General features: G+C 34.1%; 1 protein-coding gene across 3 annotated transcripts in view; it reads left to right on the top strand.

Moving 5' to 3' along the window:
- Positions 1 to 8,679, top strand: part of BTBD8 (BTB domain containing 8) — a 92,692-nt gene extending 84,013 nt beyond the window's left edge. For all 3 annotated transcript variants that reach the window (XM_060142480.1, XM_060142479.1, XM_060142478.1), the window contains 5 exons: positions 1,231 to 1,939; positions 2,209 to 2,296; positions 2,755 to 2,894; positions 4,219 to 6,549; positions 7,850 to 8,679. In XM_060142480.1, the coding sequence (XP_059998463.1) occupies positions 1,231 to 1,939; positions 2,209 to 2,296; positions 2,755 to 2,894; positions 4,219 to 6,549; positions 7,850 to 8,319 (3,738 nt within the window). In that variant the 3' untranslated portion in view covers positions 8,320 to 8,679. The remainder of the gene's footprint in view (positions 1 to 1,230; positions 1,940 to 2,208; positions 2,297 to 2,754; positions 2,895 to 4,218; positions 6,550 to 7,849) is intronic.
- Positions 8,680 to 17,379: the final 8,700 nt, after the last annotated feature.

The following is a 17,379-nucleotide window of genomic DNA, read 5'->3' as shown; positions in this document are numbered from 1 at the left end:
CTTGAACTGTATATCAATATGTGCTCAGATTTGATAGCCATCATCACATGTTCTTGAGTACCCAGTATGTGACGGGCATGGTGCTAAGGGATACAAAGATGAAGACAACACAGACGCTGTCTCATACAGCTTCCAAAAGGGAGTATTTATATAACAAATGGCAATATATTCTTAAAAATTTATTCTGTAATTCCTACCAGTTTTTAAAATTTTGTTATTCCCTTCCATACAACGTTGTTCTAAGCAAAATTATAAAGTAGGTGCATTGTCTTTAGTGCCCTTCTACTTTCCCCTTTTTATCTATTTCACCTGTTTTTAGGACCCCTTTTCCTTTCTCCAGACAACCAGTACTGTATTACTATGTTGTGGTTTGTTTTTTTTTTTTCTCAAAAACCAAACTTTTCAGGGACTTCCCTGGTGGTCCAGTGGTTAACACTCCGTGCTTCCAATGTAGGGGGCATGGGGTCGATCCCTGGTCAGGGAATAAGATCTCACGTGCCATGCTGCACAGCCAAAAAAATAAAAAAAGAAAACTTTTCAGGTGTAATGTGTTCTTTCCCAGGGGCTTCCCCCTCCCCACCCCCCCCCACCCCCGCCCTTGCTTCCAGAGGATTAAATATTTAGTGATAAAATTTCTGGAATTTGGGATAGGATTGAAGAGAGAATTTTTGGTGAAAATCATTAACATACAGATGATTACCTGCTTAAAGCAGTAAATCCTGAGCTCAAGTCCTAGTTCAATCCCTTATCAGCATGTGGCCTTGGGTTACATACCTGCTTTAATCCCCAGTTTCTTGTTGAAGAAATGGAGATAACAACAGGAGCTGTCTCATAGAACTGTTGTGAGGATTAAGTGAGATGATACATGAAAAGCATCTGAGCACAGAACCTGGGAGTGGGCCCTCGAAAAATGTTGGATATTGCTATCATTCACCCAAGGCATCCTGACACCATTAAGTATTCATCTCTACCATAACTTCATAAAGTTAAATAGTATGCCTCTTAAAGTAGAATTTCCTGTTAATTTTGTATGTTTTATTTCAGATTTGATTAAGGTAATGTGATCAAAGACACATTCAAATGACCCCAGATCATTCAAGTTTTAAGTGGCCCTAAATCATAATCTGAATTTTGCTGCTTTTTCCTCTTTGAAAAACTGGCTATTGAAACATAAAGTATTATGTCCAAGACTTCAGTCAAGTTACAGAGTATTTTTTTTCTTCTTTGTAGCAAAGGAGACAAGTTTCTGACCCTGGTGCTATAAAAAACAAATCTTGGAGAGAAAGTAACAAGAAAGAGTATTGGAGTTGTCCCTCTACGAATCAAAAGATGAAATCTGATGGATTAGGAGCGTCTGGACATTCATCAAGTACTAATAGAAATTCTATAAATAAAACTTTGAAGCATGATGATTTAAAGGAAAAGGATGGTACAAAAACCGCATCCAAGAGTACAAAAGAATTAAAAACTGTGGGAAAAAATGTTTCTGGAAAGCCCAAACCTATAATAAAGCCCAAAACAGAAAACGGTGATAATGCAAAGTCAGCAAACATGTCACCTAGACAAGTTGTGGAAAGATCAGCAGCAGCAGCAGCAAATGGACAGAAAAATTCAGTAAATGGAAAAGGAGTGAGAAATCAGGAAGGTCAAATTACAGGTGCCAGACCCAAGGTACTCACTGGGAACTTAAACGTGCATGCCAAAGCAAAGCCTTTGAAGAAAGTGACAGGCAAAGATTCTCCATGCCTCAGGATTTCAGGGCCCTCCAGCAGATCTACAAATTCAAGTATGGAATTACTGACTTCCACTGACTGTCTGGATGAACCAAAAGAAAATGGGTCAATAAAAGAGAAGCCTTCTGGTCATAAATTTTCCCTTTGTGACTCTCCAGGACAGACTGTGAAAAACAGTGTAGAAAGTATCAAAACTTCCACTGTAGGTGGGTTTTAACACTCTTAATTTTTAATAGCTATTGAGGAGCTTTTTAGGAACAGTTAAAGTTCCTAGAAAAAAATGAACCTATGTTTCGACTTTTATTTAGTTTCAAATGCAAAAAGATTTTAGTAACATATATTCATGCAAACTGAGAAAAAACAGTTTTTCTCACCGTAACATTTAATTTTGTATATAGTGTATGACCAGTGAATTTATACATACTTATTACATATTTATTCCTCAATCTCATGGCTCACTCTTCTTAATTTATAGCAGTAAAATCTCGACCTGTTTCAAAAGTTACCAATGGAACTTCCAATAAAAAAAGCATTCATGAACAAGAAACTAATATAAATAACAGGTAAGCATTCATTGTTTTACCTAGACATTAGCTTTCTCTGGAAGTTAATTATATACTAACTTCTAGCTAAATATTGTTAAAATATCTTTCCTTTGTTAGAAAATTTAGTATATTTACATAATGATATTTAAAAACTTTTCTTATTTATTATGTAAAATGGTGATTGATACAAAATTGTAGAAGAATAATTTATACTTGTGGTACCTTATTATGCATTGCTTTACCATAGTTGATCTACAGTTTTATAAACTTAAACACTTAAGAACCTATGGTTTTTTCTATTTTCAGAAAAGAGATATATTTTTTATTTCTTTGAGAAAAAATACTTTTTTTGTTTTTTTTTAATTGAAGTATAGTTGATTTACAGTATTGTGAAAAATACATTTCATGTATGGGTCTTTTAAAAAATTATGTTTTGGAATCTCAGTGTAATACTGAACGCAAATAATTTTTCTTAGTGTGCTAAAGAAGGTCACCAGCAAAGGATACAGTGATCCAGTACCACAGGCAATTTTAAAGAAAAGAGGAAATGGCAATGGATGTGGTACAGCTCAGCAGAGGACAAAGAATGCCACAGTTAATCTTGCTAAAACTCAAGGTAAAGTTGAAATACTCCCAGGTATTACTTCCTTGTTTAAATTGAATAAGCAGAACTCTGATTCTGGAACTTTAGCAACAAATAAGCAAAGTATAACATGGTTTCACTCATTTTACATTCATTTCATATTTTAGAGATGAGATTTTATTCTTCCACTTTTCAGACAAGTATTTTGGTGTTTTGGGGTGTGAGTTTAGTTTTTATTTTCTTTTGTGAAAAAAATAATTAAGGGAGTCACTAGGTTATCTGCATTTCTGGTCCTTCTGTGTATTATACCTGTGCTTCTTCAAAGTTTCATTGATAAATATAAGAATTCCATCTGCAAAACCAACACTAAAGAGCTCTTTAAAAAGTAATGGTACAATCTAGAGAGCTGTAATACGTAGGGAGGAAGAATTTTCCCTCTGGGCTCTGTGCTATGCCTGTTGTTCTTCCATATTCTAATAAAGAGAAGAATACTGATCAGATTGCATAATTTGCTAATATAATAACTGATTTTAAAAATTAATTTGCTTTATGCATTAAGCATTCACATATGTAAGAGCAGTCTGGAAAATGCTAAAACCAATTTTGAGGTAGGTAATGAATTAATACTGAAAGTAAATTTAAAAGTAAGCCAGAGAAAAGTTATTCATGTTCTAGTGACAGCTAAAAATTAAACATTTAAAAAGATTTGATAATTCTGTTTGACATATTTAAATGCTCAAAATATCATCTCTAGGATTTCAACCATTATAAACAAATGAATTCCCAAAATTAATCCTCTTTCTTTCCAGTTACCAGCTTTAGTTTCAACTGCAGATCTAAGTTGTTAACCCTAATGACCTACAATAATAATGATCTGGCTATGAGAAATAAATTAGCTTTGTTACTGTTTGAGGAAAAAAATTGCAACAATTTCAACATTTCTATTTTGTGTTTTAGCTTGATTCTGCTTTTCAGCTATGTGGAACAGTCTGTTTTTCCCCCTAGAACTTCAAAGGGAAGAAAGACCCTTATTGCTCTTTTGGCATAAGAAAATCAGATTTTTCTACCCCCATATATTTATGCAAATCCAATTCTGGCATAGGATCAATGCTCTTTACTTGAGGAGGAGAGATCCTATTTTAATAATTTTACTTAAGATACTGGAATACTTCCTCTATATTTGTAATAATTTTTTTTTATTTTATCACATCACTAACGCCTAATTTGTAATTGTCCGTTTGATCATTATGTTACCATTTCATTGTTATCTATTTTATTTCTTCTAAAGGGATTTAAAAACAAATATTGAATTTCACTCACAAACTGGAAGGTATATTTTTGAATTTTCTTTACTTAGGATCCCAAGGAGAGTCACCACATTCAGTAAAATCTTCAGGGTCTTCAAGGCAGTCTGATGAAAATGTGACAAAATTGGACCACAGTGTAACTACAGATAAACAAACACCTAAGAGAAAAATTGTCAAGCAAGGACAAACAACATTGCCTAAGATTAGTGCAAAAATAGTAGCAATGCCTAAAAACCTAAATCAATCTAAGAAAGGTGAAACTTTGAATAATAAGGATTCAAAACAGAAAACACTTCCTGGACAGGTTATATTGAAGACTCAGCCTTCTTCTCTGAGACCTTTAAAAAGTGAACCATCTGTTGTCCAAAAAAGTGTGCTTCGTGATGTATGTGATAATAATAACAAAGGCAATGTTTCTGAACAGAAGCCTCATGAACCTCTAATTAATCTCACAGCCGAAATCAGTGATACAGAAGCATGTCAGTCACCATGCATACTTGACCCACAAAAGCCATTAAACAATCAAGAAAAAGAGAAGTTGGTGTTAGAATGCCAAAATATTTCAAATCTAGATAAATTAATAAAACATGAACTGGAATCAAAACAGATTTGTTCAGATAAAAGTGAAACAAATTTTTCTGGTCACAAAAAAACAGATCAATGCAACACAGTTAAAATACATTGTCATTCTGATGAGAGTGATAATGTAGATCCAGAATTTTATAGCACCACTGCTCTAAAATCCATGATTTCAAATCCAAATGAAAACTCTTTGAACTCTAATCCAGTTTGTGACCTAGATTCAACAAATGTAGAGCAAGTCCATTCAGTGTCAGATAGGGAGAAGCAAGCAGGGAGAAAAGATACAAACAAAAAATTAAACATTAAATGTGTGAAAGATGTTTTACCTTGTGTTCCTGAACAGACAAATGGTACCTTAAATTCTGGTCAAGATGACAGAAAATCTAGAATTCATGTGGAAGAACAGACAGTTCCCCATCAGTTTTCTGATGACTCTGCCATGAATGGAGACAAACATGCTACAGTAGACTCAAATACTTCCTCCAAGTGTTTTTTGGAACAAATACCAGGGAAAAATTCTCCTAAAGACATGGAAACAACAGAAACTCCAGAGAGCCATGAAACTCCAGAAGCTCCATTCATGAGTCACTGGAATTTGAGTACCAGTGTTCTGCATCAGAGAGAGAGTCCTGAATCTGACAGTGGCAGTGCTACAACATCCTCTGATGACATAAAGCCTAGATCTGAAGACTATGATGCTGGAGGGTCTCAGGATGATGATGGGTCAAATGACAGGGGTATTTCTAAATGTGGCACTATGCTGTGCCATGATTTTCTTGGAAGAAGTAGCAGTGACACCAGTACTCCTGAAGAATTAAAAATATATGATAGTAACTTAAGAATTGAAGTGAAAATGAAAAAGCAAAGTAGTAATGATCTTTTCCAAGTTAATTCGACAAGTGATGATGAGATTCCTAGGAAAAGGCCAGAAATTTGGTCTCGATCTACAAGAGTCCACCCTAGGGAAAAAGAAAATATTCCACGAGGCAGTATCCAGTTTGCTCAGGAAGTAGATCAGGTTTCTTCCTCAGCAGATGAAACAGAAGATGAAAGGTCTGAAGCTGAAAATGTTGCAGAAAATTTCTCTACATCTAACCCAGCTCTTCAGCAGTTTCAGGGAATAATTAATTTAGCTTTTGAAGATGCAACTGAAAATGAAAGTCACGAGTTTCGTGCAACTAAAAATTTTAAAAGGTCAGTTTTACTTTCGGTAGATGAATGTGAAGAACTAGGATCTGATGAAGGGGAAGTCCATGCTCCCTTTCAGCCTTCTGTAGATTCGCCTTCACCTTCTGATGTTTTTGATGGTGTTTCTCATGAACATCACGGAAGGGTCTGCTACTCCAGATACTCACAAGGAAGTAAAGGTAGTATTTTAGAATGTAGACAAGAGAAAGCCAATAGTGCATATAAAAACAAAAGCTCTCCCTTGGGTCTTAGTAGCATTGACTCTTCAAGAAAAGATAAACAGAGTGCTTCAGCCACAGAAAAAAAGAGCACAACAGATGTCCTGTCCAGAGGAGGCAGACAGCTTCCTCCAGAAGATAAAAAAGTAAACAGTGGAAGCAATGTGGTTAATGACTTTCAGCCACGCAGCAAACTTTCAGATAGTGATATAAAATCTCAAGAAAGACCATGTCATCTGGAACTTCATCAAAGAGACCCCAATTCTGACATACCAAAGAACAGCTCTACAAAATCTCTGGACTCTTATTGGAGTCAAGTTCTGCCTCCAGAAGGTCAAGTGAAAGAGAGCCATTCTGCAGCTACCAAGAAAGCTAATATTGCTTTATCTGCAGGTAATGTACAGATATAGAAATGCTAAATCCATAAGAAAATGAGTTTATAGAATTTTAAAGTTGTAGGTAGCCCTGAATGTTATATTTTAGTTAGATAGAATAATTACTTAAGCAACAGATTCAAATTTTAAATGAAAACTGAAATTTCTTAATAGAATGAAAATAGCTCGTTACTCTTTATTGTTCACTTAAAATCTTAGTGAAAAATTCATATCTAGTAAAAATTTGGGTGGTTTATTAGAGCTAACCTACTAAGAGATTTTACATGAAAGAATAAAGGGAAAAACTTAGTTTGCTATTATTTAGTTATTTATGTCTAATTTAACATAGGAATTATTGACTATTAGAAATTTTATTATACATTGGATATGATTTATGAACTATGCTAATATATATCTAAGAGGGCTGTGCAATAAGTATAGTAATATGTAACTAAAAGCACTGAACTATTTTAACTAGATTAATTATTAAAATTTATATACATTTTACAGAGATTAAGACTTTCAGGATCACTATAATTCTATTCTAAAATTTTCAAGTAAAAAGATAAATTTCCTAAAAGAGATTATATTTAGAAGCAATGATAATATATGAAAAAATCCCAGGCTTATTTCATATGTATAGATGGTTTCCTGTCTAATTGTTTTGTGTGTTTGTCTTCCTTATTATAGTAATTTGAACCATGACCCACATTCAAAATATGCAATAGTGGCTGACTGAGTAGCTAATGTATACCAGAACTAAGAAAAATACTTATCAGTAGTCCCTGTTCAGCAAAATCACAAGAATAGGGAACTCTTTAAAGTTGTACTTTTTTTTTGTCCTTGCTTGCATCCTCCTTTGCATGTGCAATATATAAGTCTTTAGATAAAGTAAGTCTTTAGATAAAATGTATTTATTCTCCCTTTGAAACTGACTTACCTTAAAAGTCACCATCAAATAACCGCCTCTTATTTTCTCTTTAAGTTTCTATTATAGTGAATTAGATACATGTGCGCGTTCTGTTTATGTTTAAATAATTTCTGTTTTCTGTATCACAAGTTTTCAAATTAAACTGGAGAATTATTGTTAGTTGCCTATGTTGATTTTGCTGCTAAACATTGCCTTTGAGTTTTTTTTTTCAAACGTAGAAAAAGAAATGCCTCAGAAATCTTGTCAATTTTGTATAAATGTTATTTTTCCCATTCTCTGTTTTTTTTTGGACAATAACTGTTATATTGTGTTAATATTGTTCTACAGAACTCTGAGGGGTACCAACATGTGCAGTTTTTACATTGTTTAGTATTATGAATTATTTCAGGAGACATAGATGATTGTGACACAGTGGCACAAAACTACATGTATGACCATCGGCCTTCAAAAACCCTCTCTCCAATATATGAAATGGATGTAACAGAAGCATTTGAGCAGAAAATGGAATCAGAAACACATGTTACAGACATGGATTTTGAAGATGAGCAACACTTTGCAAAACAAGATTGGACGCTATTAAAGCAACTGCTCTCTGAAGAGGATTCAAACTTAAATATTACAAATTCTATTCCTGAAGACTTAAATTTAGCACAGTATCTAATCAATCAGACACTACTTTTAGCACGAGACAGCTCAAAACCTCAGGGTAAAGCACATGTTGACACTTTAAACAGATGGAGTGAACTAACATCTCCATTCGATGATTCCTCAGCAAGCATCACCATGGCTAGTTTTTCCTCTGAGGATTGTTCACCCCAAGGGGAATGGACAATTCTGGAACTAGAAACTCAGCATTAAGAGTATTAACACTTTGGAAAATGTTAAACTATGCCACCCCTTTATTTTTTTGATGCTTATATTATATCCAAGTGATAATTGCATTAGCCTATTAGACTATCCTTAATATTGAGGAAGTCTTTCCAATTTACTGAAGTAAACATAGTTTGTTTATTAATATATCACATGTAGAAAAAAGTGTTTTTCTAAAAATCTTGAGCATGTTTTCTATAATTATTAGAGAAATTAGAAGACTTGTAAGGAAACCCTTGCTTTAGTTTTCCTTTCCTAACTGATCATTCATTTACTTGTTTATCATTCAATAATTTAAAATGTGAATGCACAAGTAGAACAGTCCCTTTACTTTTTGCTCTGCATATGGTAACCATAATTTAACAATAAAAAAACTTATTGTGCTTGTGTCAATTTATGTAGAGTTAATTTGTAACATTCAAACGCAGGTTGGTATGGTTGAGGCTGATAGCTTAATATTAGAAAAAACCTTCGCTTTCCCAACAATTCACGTCCAGGAAATTGTCAAGTAAATGCATCTCAAATTTCACTGACATTTTTGCTAAAACAGGAGAAGTGGAATTTCCTGTAACTCTTTTTGGGATATATCCGCGGAAAGGCATCTGCCCTTGTTGAAAAAAAGTGGGAAAACTGTCCATCTGTTTTATCTATATAGACTTCCTTTATAGTTAATCACTCTCCATTTTTCATTCCATGGTAGAGATATTTTTGAACTGCATCTGCAGTAATCCTGCACTAAATATTACCTTGAAAATGGGTACATGAGGCAATTGAGTTATAGAGTTAAATTGTGTGCATGTGTGTGCACATACATGTATGTTTGCTTTTCTATTTGTCTATATGCTCTAGTTCCTTATTTCCTTGATCAGATTGTCTTTCAGTCTGTAATTTTGGTAGAAAGGCAAAGATAAACATCTTTTTTACAAAATTCTACTGGGGAGTGAACACTTGGTTACCTACTTGATATTGGTGGATGTTACCCTTAGGGTGATGGGATTTAGTAGAATTGGCACCTCTCAAAGCTTTGTAACTAACTAATAATTTCTCTAAAATAGACCAGAAGGAAATATTTTGGCTTAGAATTCCTTTTCTAAATTAACAAAGTTTCGGGCAATTCCCTGGCGGTCCAGTGGTTAAGACTCAGTGCTTTCACTGCTGTGGTCCAGGTTTAATCCCTGGTCAGGGAACTAAGATCCTGTAAACTGTGCAGCGCGGCCAAAAATAAAAATAAAAAAATAATAAATTCACAAAGTTTTCAACAAATGATCAACATTAGCGAGAACCTGTAACTATATTGAATATCAACAATTATATTGATGCACAATCATTTGGTATTCTTATATAATAACATATTAATGTTAACATTAGCTACTAACCTGTTATACCATACCTTTTTTAACTAGAAGCTCTGCAAGGGACACTCATTCATTCAAACAGTCAAGAAACACATTTGTTCTAGGCACTGAAGTTTGAAGATAAATAAGGTTTGATTCCTGCCACCCAAAAGAGTTCAGTTTCTAATGAGGAGGGAAAACCATATAAGAAAAAGGTCAAAAACAGTATTATAAGAACTTTGTGTCTTAAAGCTGGATGGGAATTTAGAGGTTAGTTTAATCCCTTCAAATTCCCAAGGAGGACTCTGAAGCCCAGAGGAATTTTAAAATTGCCCAGGGTCCCACACTGATTTGTGAGTTAGAATCCAGTATTCCTTAATTTCAGTTAGATGTTATCTCTACCACACAACACACTTCATTTGACTTTTATCATAAAATCTGAAAACAAATTCATTCATAGATAGTTTGTAGCATAAAGAAATAATATATGATAGAGTCAGAAACAGCACAGATTTCCAAGACAGTGTGTTTTCTTTTTCTCCAAATGTGAAATTGTTTTGTTATTTTTAATAAACTACCTCAGAAGTTCACAAATTTATAATTGAAGCTTCATTTCTTTCATGTCACATTTGCAAATAGATAGTAGGGAAGGACTTAAGTCCTTAAGTATGACCTCTTAGGTAATTTCAGGACGTGTTTTCTTATCATGCCCTTTTGTGAACAACACATCTACCAGTCTGTTTCCTGCAGGACTCTGGGCTAGTTCTTTATCATTCAACAAACATATACTGAAAAATAACTACTAAAATTTATTTAACACTTATTAAATGTTAGACACTGTGCTGAGTGCTTTAAATATGCATTAACATCTAATTCTCACAACAGTTCTATGAGATATGTCTTATCTTTATTTTATACATAAGGAGACTGATGTAGCATCCTTACCCTGGATGAGCTACCCTAGTGGAAGAAACTAAGAGAGAAATAACACATTATGCTATTGTTTGGTAAGATAGCAATTGTATATGGTCAGAGTTGTAATAGCTCAGAGGGAAAAGCTATGAACAGATTGTCAGGAAGAAAAGATTAGAGAAAGCTTCTTAAGGGCAAGTAATATTCAGTGAAGCTTCAGAATTTCTATAAAGGGGCTTGGTGGCTGCAATCTAGTTGGAAGTGTAGGCCAGGCAACTTGACTTGAACTTTTATAGGAAGTACTTTGCTTTTCCTTAGATTGTATGTTACAGATCAATAAAAATACAAACATTTTTAAAACATGCTTTTATACATAGTTTACCTAAGACTCAAAAACTCCATCCATACAAAAAAAAAATCTTATTTTTTTTAAATTTGAGTTCTTGGTGGAGGACTGATGAAGATTATGGAGAGAGTCTAAAGCCCCTTTGTACCATCTCTTGCAGCAATCAAGTAATAGCGATGCTGGCTTTCCAGGATGAGTAGGAATTTGCTTGGTGATAGGGCATTCTAGACATAGGAGCACCTTAAGGAATGGTGACCAGGATGTGTGTTGAGGATGCAGACAAAGAGTGGTAGAAGATAAGACTAAAAAGCTGAGTTGGAGTTGGATTCTGGAAGTTATTAAATACTATGCTTAAATGTTTAAATAGTCAAAGCTCTGGATTTGGTAGGCATCATGTCTCTTTCCATTATGCATTCATTTATTTATTTTTAACTCTCCCTGGACAATCTGTTTGCACATTCTTGGGGAAATAACCACCTACTGCTCACAATGGGTAGTCATCAAACTTGTTTCTTAAGTTACTAGGTAACATAACCAGGTGTTTCAGAAAGATAACTGTCAGCAGTAATGAAGATGGCCTGTTTTGGAGAAGCACTCAGATCTCAAGATGCAATTACAATAGTTCTGTCAACCTTAGAAATGGGGAACGGAAGAGGATTTGGTAACAGAGACATTAGGTAGATTGAGATATGGTGGCAGAAGATAGAAAGGAATTTTTTAATTGCTATCAAAAATAACATTTATTCCACACATATTTGAGGGCCCATGATATTTCTGGGTATTAAAGGATGAATGGCATCGTATCTGTCCTTGAATATCTCAGTTTAGTGAGAGATTGTTAAAACTTTTTAAGTTGTGTCAAAATAAAGCTCTGTATGAAGTGTAATCAGTGTACACAGGAGAGAGAAATGATGGAATGATACTTGGATAGGCTCCTTTACTATTTTAGGACTAGTAAGAGTTCACAAGACAAAGGAAGAGGCATATTCGGCAGAAAAAGAGTTTAGAAGCAGTGGGGAATTCTTGTTCCATATGGCTGAAGAGTAGAAGGGAATGGATGGGGAGGGCAAGAGATGAAGTTGGACAGGGACATACAGTACAGAGAGGAGCATGATCAGATCTGCATTTTAGAATGATCACTCTGGAAGCAGTATGTACAATTGAGTAGAGCAGGGTTCAAAGCAGGTAGACTAGTGATGAGTGTTAAAATAATAAAGGCTTGAACTAGGGCAATGGCTGTGGAGATAGAAGGAGTGGCCATATTAGGTTTAAGATGTGGATTGGAGAAACATTGATTTTGGGTGAGAGGAGGGAGTCATCTTAGAAGACTCAGGATTCTGACTGAAGTGCCTGGGTTGTGGATGACATCATTAGCCAAAAATTGAAGCAAGCTCAGGAGTGGGGATGAGTTCAGTTTAGGACATACTGCGTTTGTGAGGCCTGTGGGACATTCAAGAGGCTGAAGACAAAATACTGTGGAATAGTCAGAGAAAGAAAAGCCGGAGAAGGAGACTGAAAAGGAATATTCAGAAGTAAGAGAACTAGGAGGCCAAAGATAAGAGGAGACAGTGGTGAATGTATAATCACCACTAATCAGAGAAGGGCAAATCAAGGCTGAGATTCTACTTTAACCTATCAAAGTGGCAAGGATTTTTAAAAGTTTGTAAAAAAAAATTCAACAGTTAGCAAGAGAATGGTAAGTTTGGGATCCTTGTATGTTGCTGTAGGAGTGTAAATTACCTTTCCAGGAAGTAATTAGGCAATCTATGTCAAGAATGTTCATAACTTCATATCCTTAAACTAGTCCTTTCCCCTCTTGGGACCTGCCATTGAGAAATAAGAAGAATCTGAGACAAAGATTTGTCTACAAAAATGTTTGTCAGAGAGCTAGATATATAAGTGAAAACTGAAAACTAGCTAAATGTCAACAGCAGAAAGGCTAAATTATGGTACATCTATATAACACATTATGAAATGATTAAAATTGTTTTCAAAACATCTATTTCATGTCAAGAGAAGATACTTATAAGAAAAAAAACCAGAATATTAATTTATAAATATAACATCCAATTTTCTATACTTACAAGTACATAGAAAAAGAGACTTGAAGGAAATAAGTATGTATTAATAGTGGTTATGGTTAAGGGGTGATTATTATTTTTATCTTTTAACTCATATTTTTCATGTTTTCTACAAGGCACAGAAAAATAAGTATGTTTGTTTTTAGGTAAGTAGTAGTGGTTAACAGTGTCAAATGCTGTTTGAAATGTCAAGGTTCACACTTAGACTAGTACATTGGATTTGGACATTAGGACTTTATTGGTAGTTTTTGTCAATTGGTGTTTTCTTTAGAGTAGTAGTAAGGACAGAAACTAGACTACAGTGGGTTGAAAGGTGAACAGGAAGTAAAGAAGTAGAACTTGTTCTTTTAAGGAGCCTGACTGAAAAAGAGACAGTGGTAGCTTGAAGTTACTGTTGTTTTTAAGATAAAAGTAACTTTAGCACTTTGAAAATAAGAGGTTGGGAATAATCAATGAATCAGGGGCCATCAAGGAAGAGGCAGGAGAAGGTGGGATCGAGCACAAAGAATACTAACTGATACAGGGCATTGCAAGGAACTTCAGGTGTTTAAAGCACTAAATGCATGTGGAACAGTAGAGGAAGATAAAGCTGGAAAAGTATAGGAAGGCCAGGACATGAAGAACCTGTAAGCCATGCCAAGGACGGGGAAAGCCATTTAGGCAAACATATTAAATATTTTAAATATATTAAATCAAAGGTAAACATATTATAGGACTGTTTTTTGTTTGTTGTTTTTGGGTTATTTTTGGCCTTGCCGTGCGGCATGTGGGATCTTATTACCTGAGCAGGGATCGAACCTGCACCCACTGCATTGGAAGCATGTAGTCTTAACCATTGGACCACTAGGGAAGTCCAGGACTGTTTTGTTAAGATTATTCTAGCTGCATAGTGTGGAAAAGTATCTTAGAGAAGAGACTGGAAGAAAGAAGACCTGTAAAGGGGTCATTGGAATAATTAAGGAGAAAAAGAGACCCAAACTAAGGAAAAAATGGCGAAGATAGAAATAAGAAGATGGATTTGAGAGAAAATTAGGAGGTAGAATGAACAAGATGTGGTTACCAACTGAGTACGAAGACTTGGAAGAAGGGATAAAGGTGATTCCTCTTCATACCCCAGAATTCTAATAGGTAAAAAATGGAAGGCTGATGCTTTGTAGTTGAAAAAAAGATAATTTTCAATTTGGACATGTCACATTTGAAATGCAGTTGAGACAACCAAGGTATATAATATGTCTTTCAAAATTCAGAAACCCAACAAACTATGATATTTCCACTCCCCACTCCATGTACTGCTAGTTTTGTTTCTTTGTGTTTTTTTGGTGGGGGGGAGTAGGGGGGTGGGAACTTGGTTTGTCTCAATTTAGTGGTTTATTGCAGGAGCTATTTTGAGATTGGAATTATCTACATACTCTTCTCCAGTGATATGTATATTATTTATACTATAAATTCCTATATTAAGACTACTTTGAATCCAGCTAGTTAGATATGAGAAGTATACGTTTCTATCATGTTAATATTGCATGAGTTACTTTCAGTGTTTGTGATTCATCTTACACACAATGGTTTCTTAATTACTTCCAAATTTAGCCAGTATTATCACAAGAATTTTAATTCTAATCTGAGAATTTCAATTCTATTCTGATTCTATATTTTATGATAACAGTATCCCAATCAATTAAATAATACATTTCCAAATCAGGAAGATATTAGGAAAAAATACTTCCACACCAAAAAATACAGTATTTTTCCCTAAAAGGTTTTCAAATAAAATGTTCTGAAGCTTACCTCTTTTTATTCAATTTATGGTCAACTTTAGTCAGGCAAGAGAGCTAGATAAAAAATTAAAATAGAAATATATCTGCACTTAAACAATTACATGCTTAAGGAAGATGTCTAACACTCTTACAAAATTGTCCTTTTACTTAGATCCAAACTCTCAAAACATGCAGAATCTACTTTTAAAGTCAAGAAAGTAAATAGAATATTTTCCTACAGTCTTCTGATCTGGATAAATTATAGAGAACAACACAAACTCAAGAAGTTAGAAAAATAACATTAAATTGAATCCAAAGAAAGTAGAAGAAAGGAATTAATACAGGCAATAGTGGAACTTAATTAGAAGTCAGAAAAAGAATAAAACTGATAAATCTAAGGGCTAATTCTTAAAAACAAAACCACCCACACACTAGCTTAATGGAGAGAAAAGCATAAGTACACAATATTAGACAGAAAAAACAACAGAAATTAATAAGGTAGTATTTTATGCAACTACATATAAATACAGTAGAAAACCTGGATGAAATGAATAACTTCTAGAGATATATAAATTACCAAAACAGGCTCAAAAAAAGACAGAAAATCTACACAGATTTTTAGCCTTGGAAGAAACTGAGAAAGCATTCAAGATCTATCATTTTGGCATATTGGAGAAAGAAGAAAGCTTCCAGATGCAATTTAAGAAGCCATCATAATATGATCACCAAAATTTAACTAAAGATAGCATAAAAGAGAAAATTATGGAATAATATCACTTATAATAATCAATGCAAAATTCCTAAAAGATCCAGAAATATATTAAAATAATATGTGGCAATTTATTTAAGGAATGTAAGACAATTTAAGGTTGGGAAACCTATTCATATACTATATCCACATTAATAGGTCAAACATAGAAAAATCATCTCCATAGATACCAAAATTTAACTTGAAACAATGATGCCAAAAAGTACTATAAGAAAAGGTGAGATTATTTACAATTGCCAAGATATGGAAGTAATCTAATTGTCCATCAACAGATGAATGGATAAAGAAAATGCAGTGTGTATATATATATAAATGCACACACACACACACACACACACACACACACACACACACACACAGAGTGGAATATTATTCAGCCATAAAAAAGAACGAAACTTTGCCATTTGCAACAACATGGATGGACTTGGAGGGCATTATACTAAGTGAAATAAGTCAAACAGAGAAAGACAAATACTGTATGTTATCACTTATTTGTGGAATCTAAAAAATACAACAAACTAGTGAACATAAAAAAGAAGCAGACTCACAGATATAGAAAACAAACTAGTGGGGGAGGGGCCAGATAGGGGGAAAGGATTAAGAGGTACAAACTATTATGTATAAAATAAGCTACAAAGATATATTGTACAACACAGGGAATATAGCCAATATTCTATAATAACTATAAATGGAGTATAACATTTAAACATTGTGAATCAGTATTTTGTACACCTGTAACATATAATATTGTACATCAATTATACTTCAATAAAAAGAAAAAAGATAAAAAAGGAAAACGTGTGATACTTTAATATAATCCTGTAGTAAGAAAGCACATGAGGGCTTCCCTGGTGGCGCAGTGGTTGAGAGTCCGCCTGCCGATGCCGGGGACGCGGGTTCGTGCCCCGGTCTGGGAAGATCCCACATGCCGCGGAGTGGCTGGGCCCGTGAGCCATGGCCGCTGAGCCTGGGAGTCTGGAGCCTGTGCTCCGCAACGGGAGAGGCCACAATAGTGAGAGGCCCACGTACCCCCAAAAAAACAAAAAAAGAAAGCACATGAAACCCAGAAAAAACACATGGAACTCCAAAACATAAAATATAAGATTGTTAATTTGGTTATTTAAATTTTAGAATGAATATATGCCCCAGATATCATAAACAGAATGAAGAGGCAAAAGATGAACTGGGGGGAATTTTTTTTCTTTTTAACAAAAACTAAAATGCAAATGGCTGGTAAACAATCAAAAGATGTCTAACCAGACTCAAAGAAGCATAGAAAAAGAACCATAAAAGAGTTTTTGAAAATATGAATACATTTAATAAGTAATAAATTTGATAAGTGAGACTATTATAAGTAAATAAATGACTATCCACTAAACATTTTAATTACTTAGGAACTATGAATGAAAACTAATTAGATGCTTTGCCAACATAAAAAATTATTGGAGTTAATTAGATTCAACTAAGCAATTGAAATATATTAAGGGAGAGATACAATTCCAAGTATTATTACACTATACAAGTTTAAATTATTGGTCAAGTCAGTTACCTTGCTTGGAATTCAATTTCACTTCTAATTTTGAAAATCAACCTAAAATTCTGGGCAGGTTACATTAAAATCAATCCAAGAACAGTGTGTGGGTTGACTGTACTTTTCATAGTCAATGAAATAAGAAAATCTAAAAACTACTGAGGAAATGAAATCATTTTGAGCTGTCATGTGCATCACAAATGCCTGAGTCAGTTTATATTATCTCACAGATTTATTTATAGCATGTCAGTGTCAAACAGCTATTACTGCCATCACAAATCCTTATTTGCTGCTTTTTCATTTTTAAATTTTTTTAGAAGC

This window comes from Lagenorhynchus albirostris, chromosome 2 (assembly GCF_949774975.1).
Source record: "Lagenorhynchus albirostris chromosome 2, mLagAlb1.1, whole genome shotgun sequence".
In the NCBI taxonomy this organism is placed as follows: Eukaryota; Metazoa; Chordata; class Mammalia; order Artiodactyla; family Delphinidae; genus Lagenorhynchus; species Lagenorhynchus albirostris.
The sequence above is the reverse complement of the archived record's forward strand: the minus strand, read 5'-3'. Positions and strand labels throughout refer to the sequence as shown.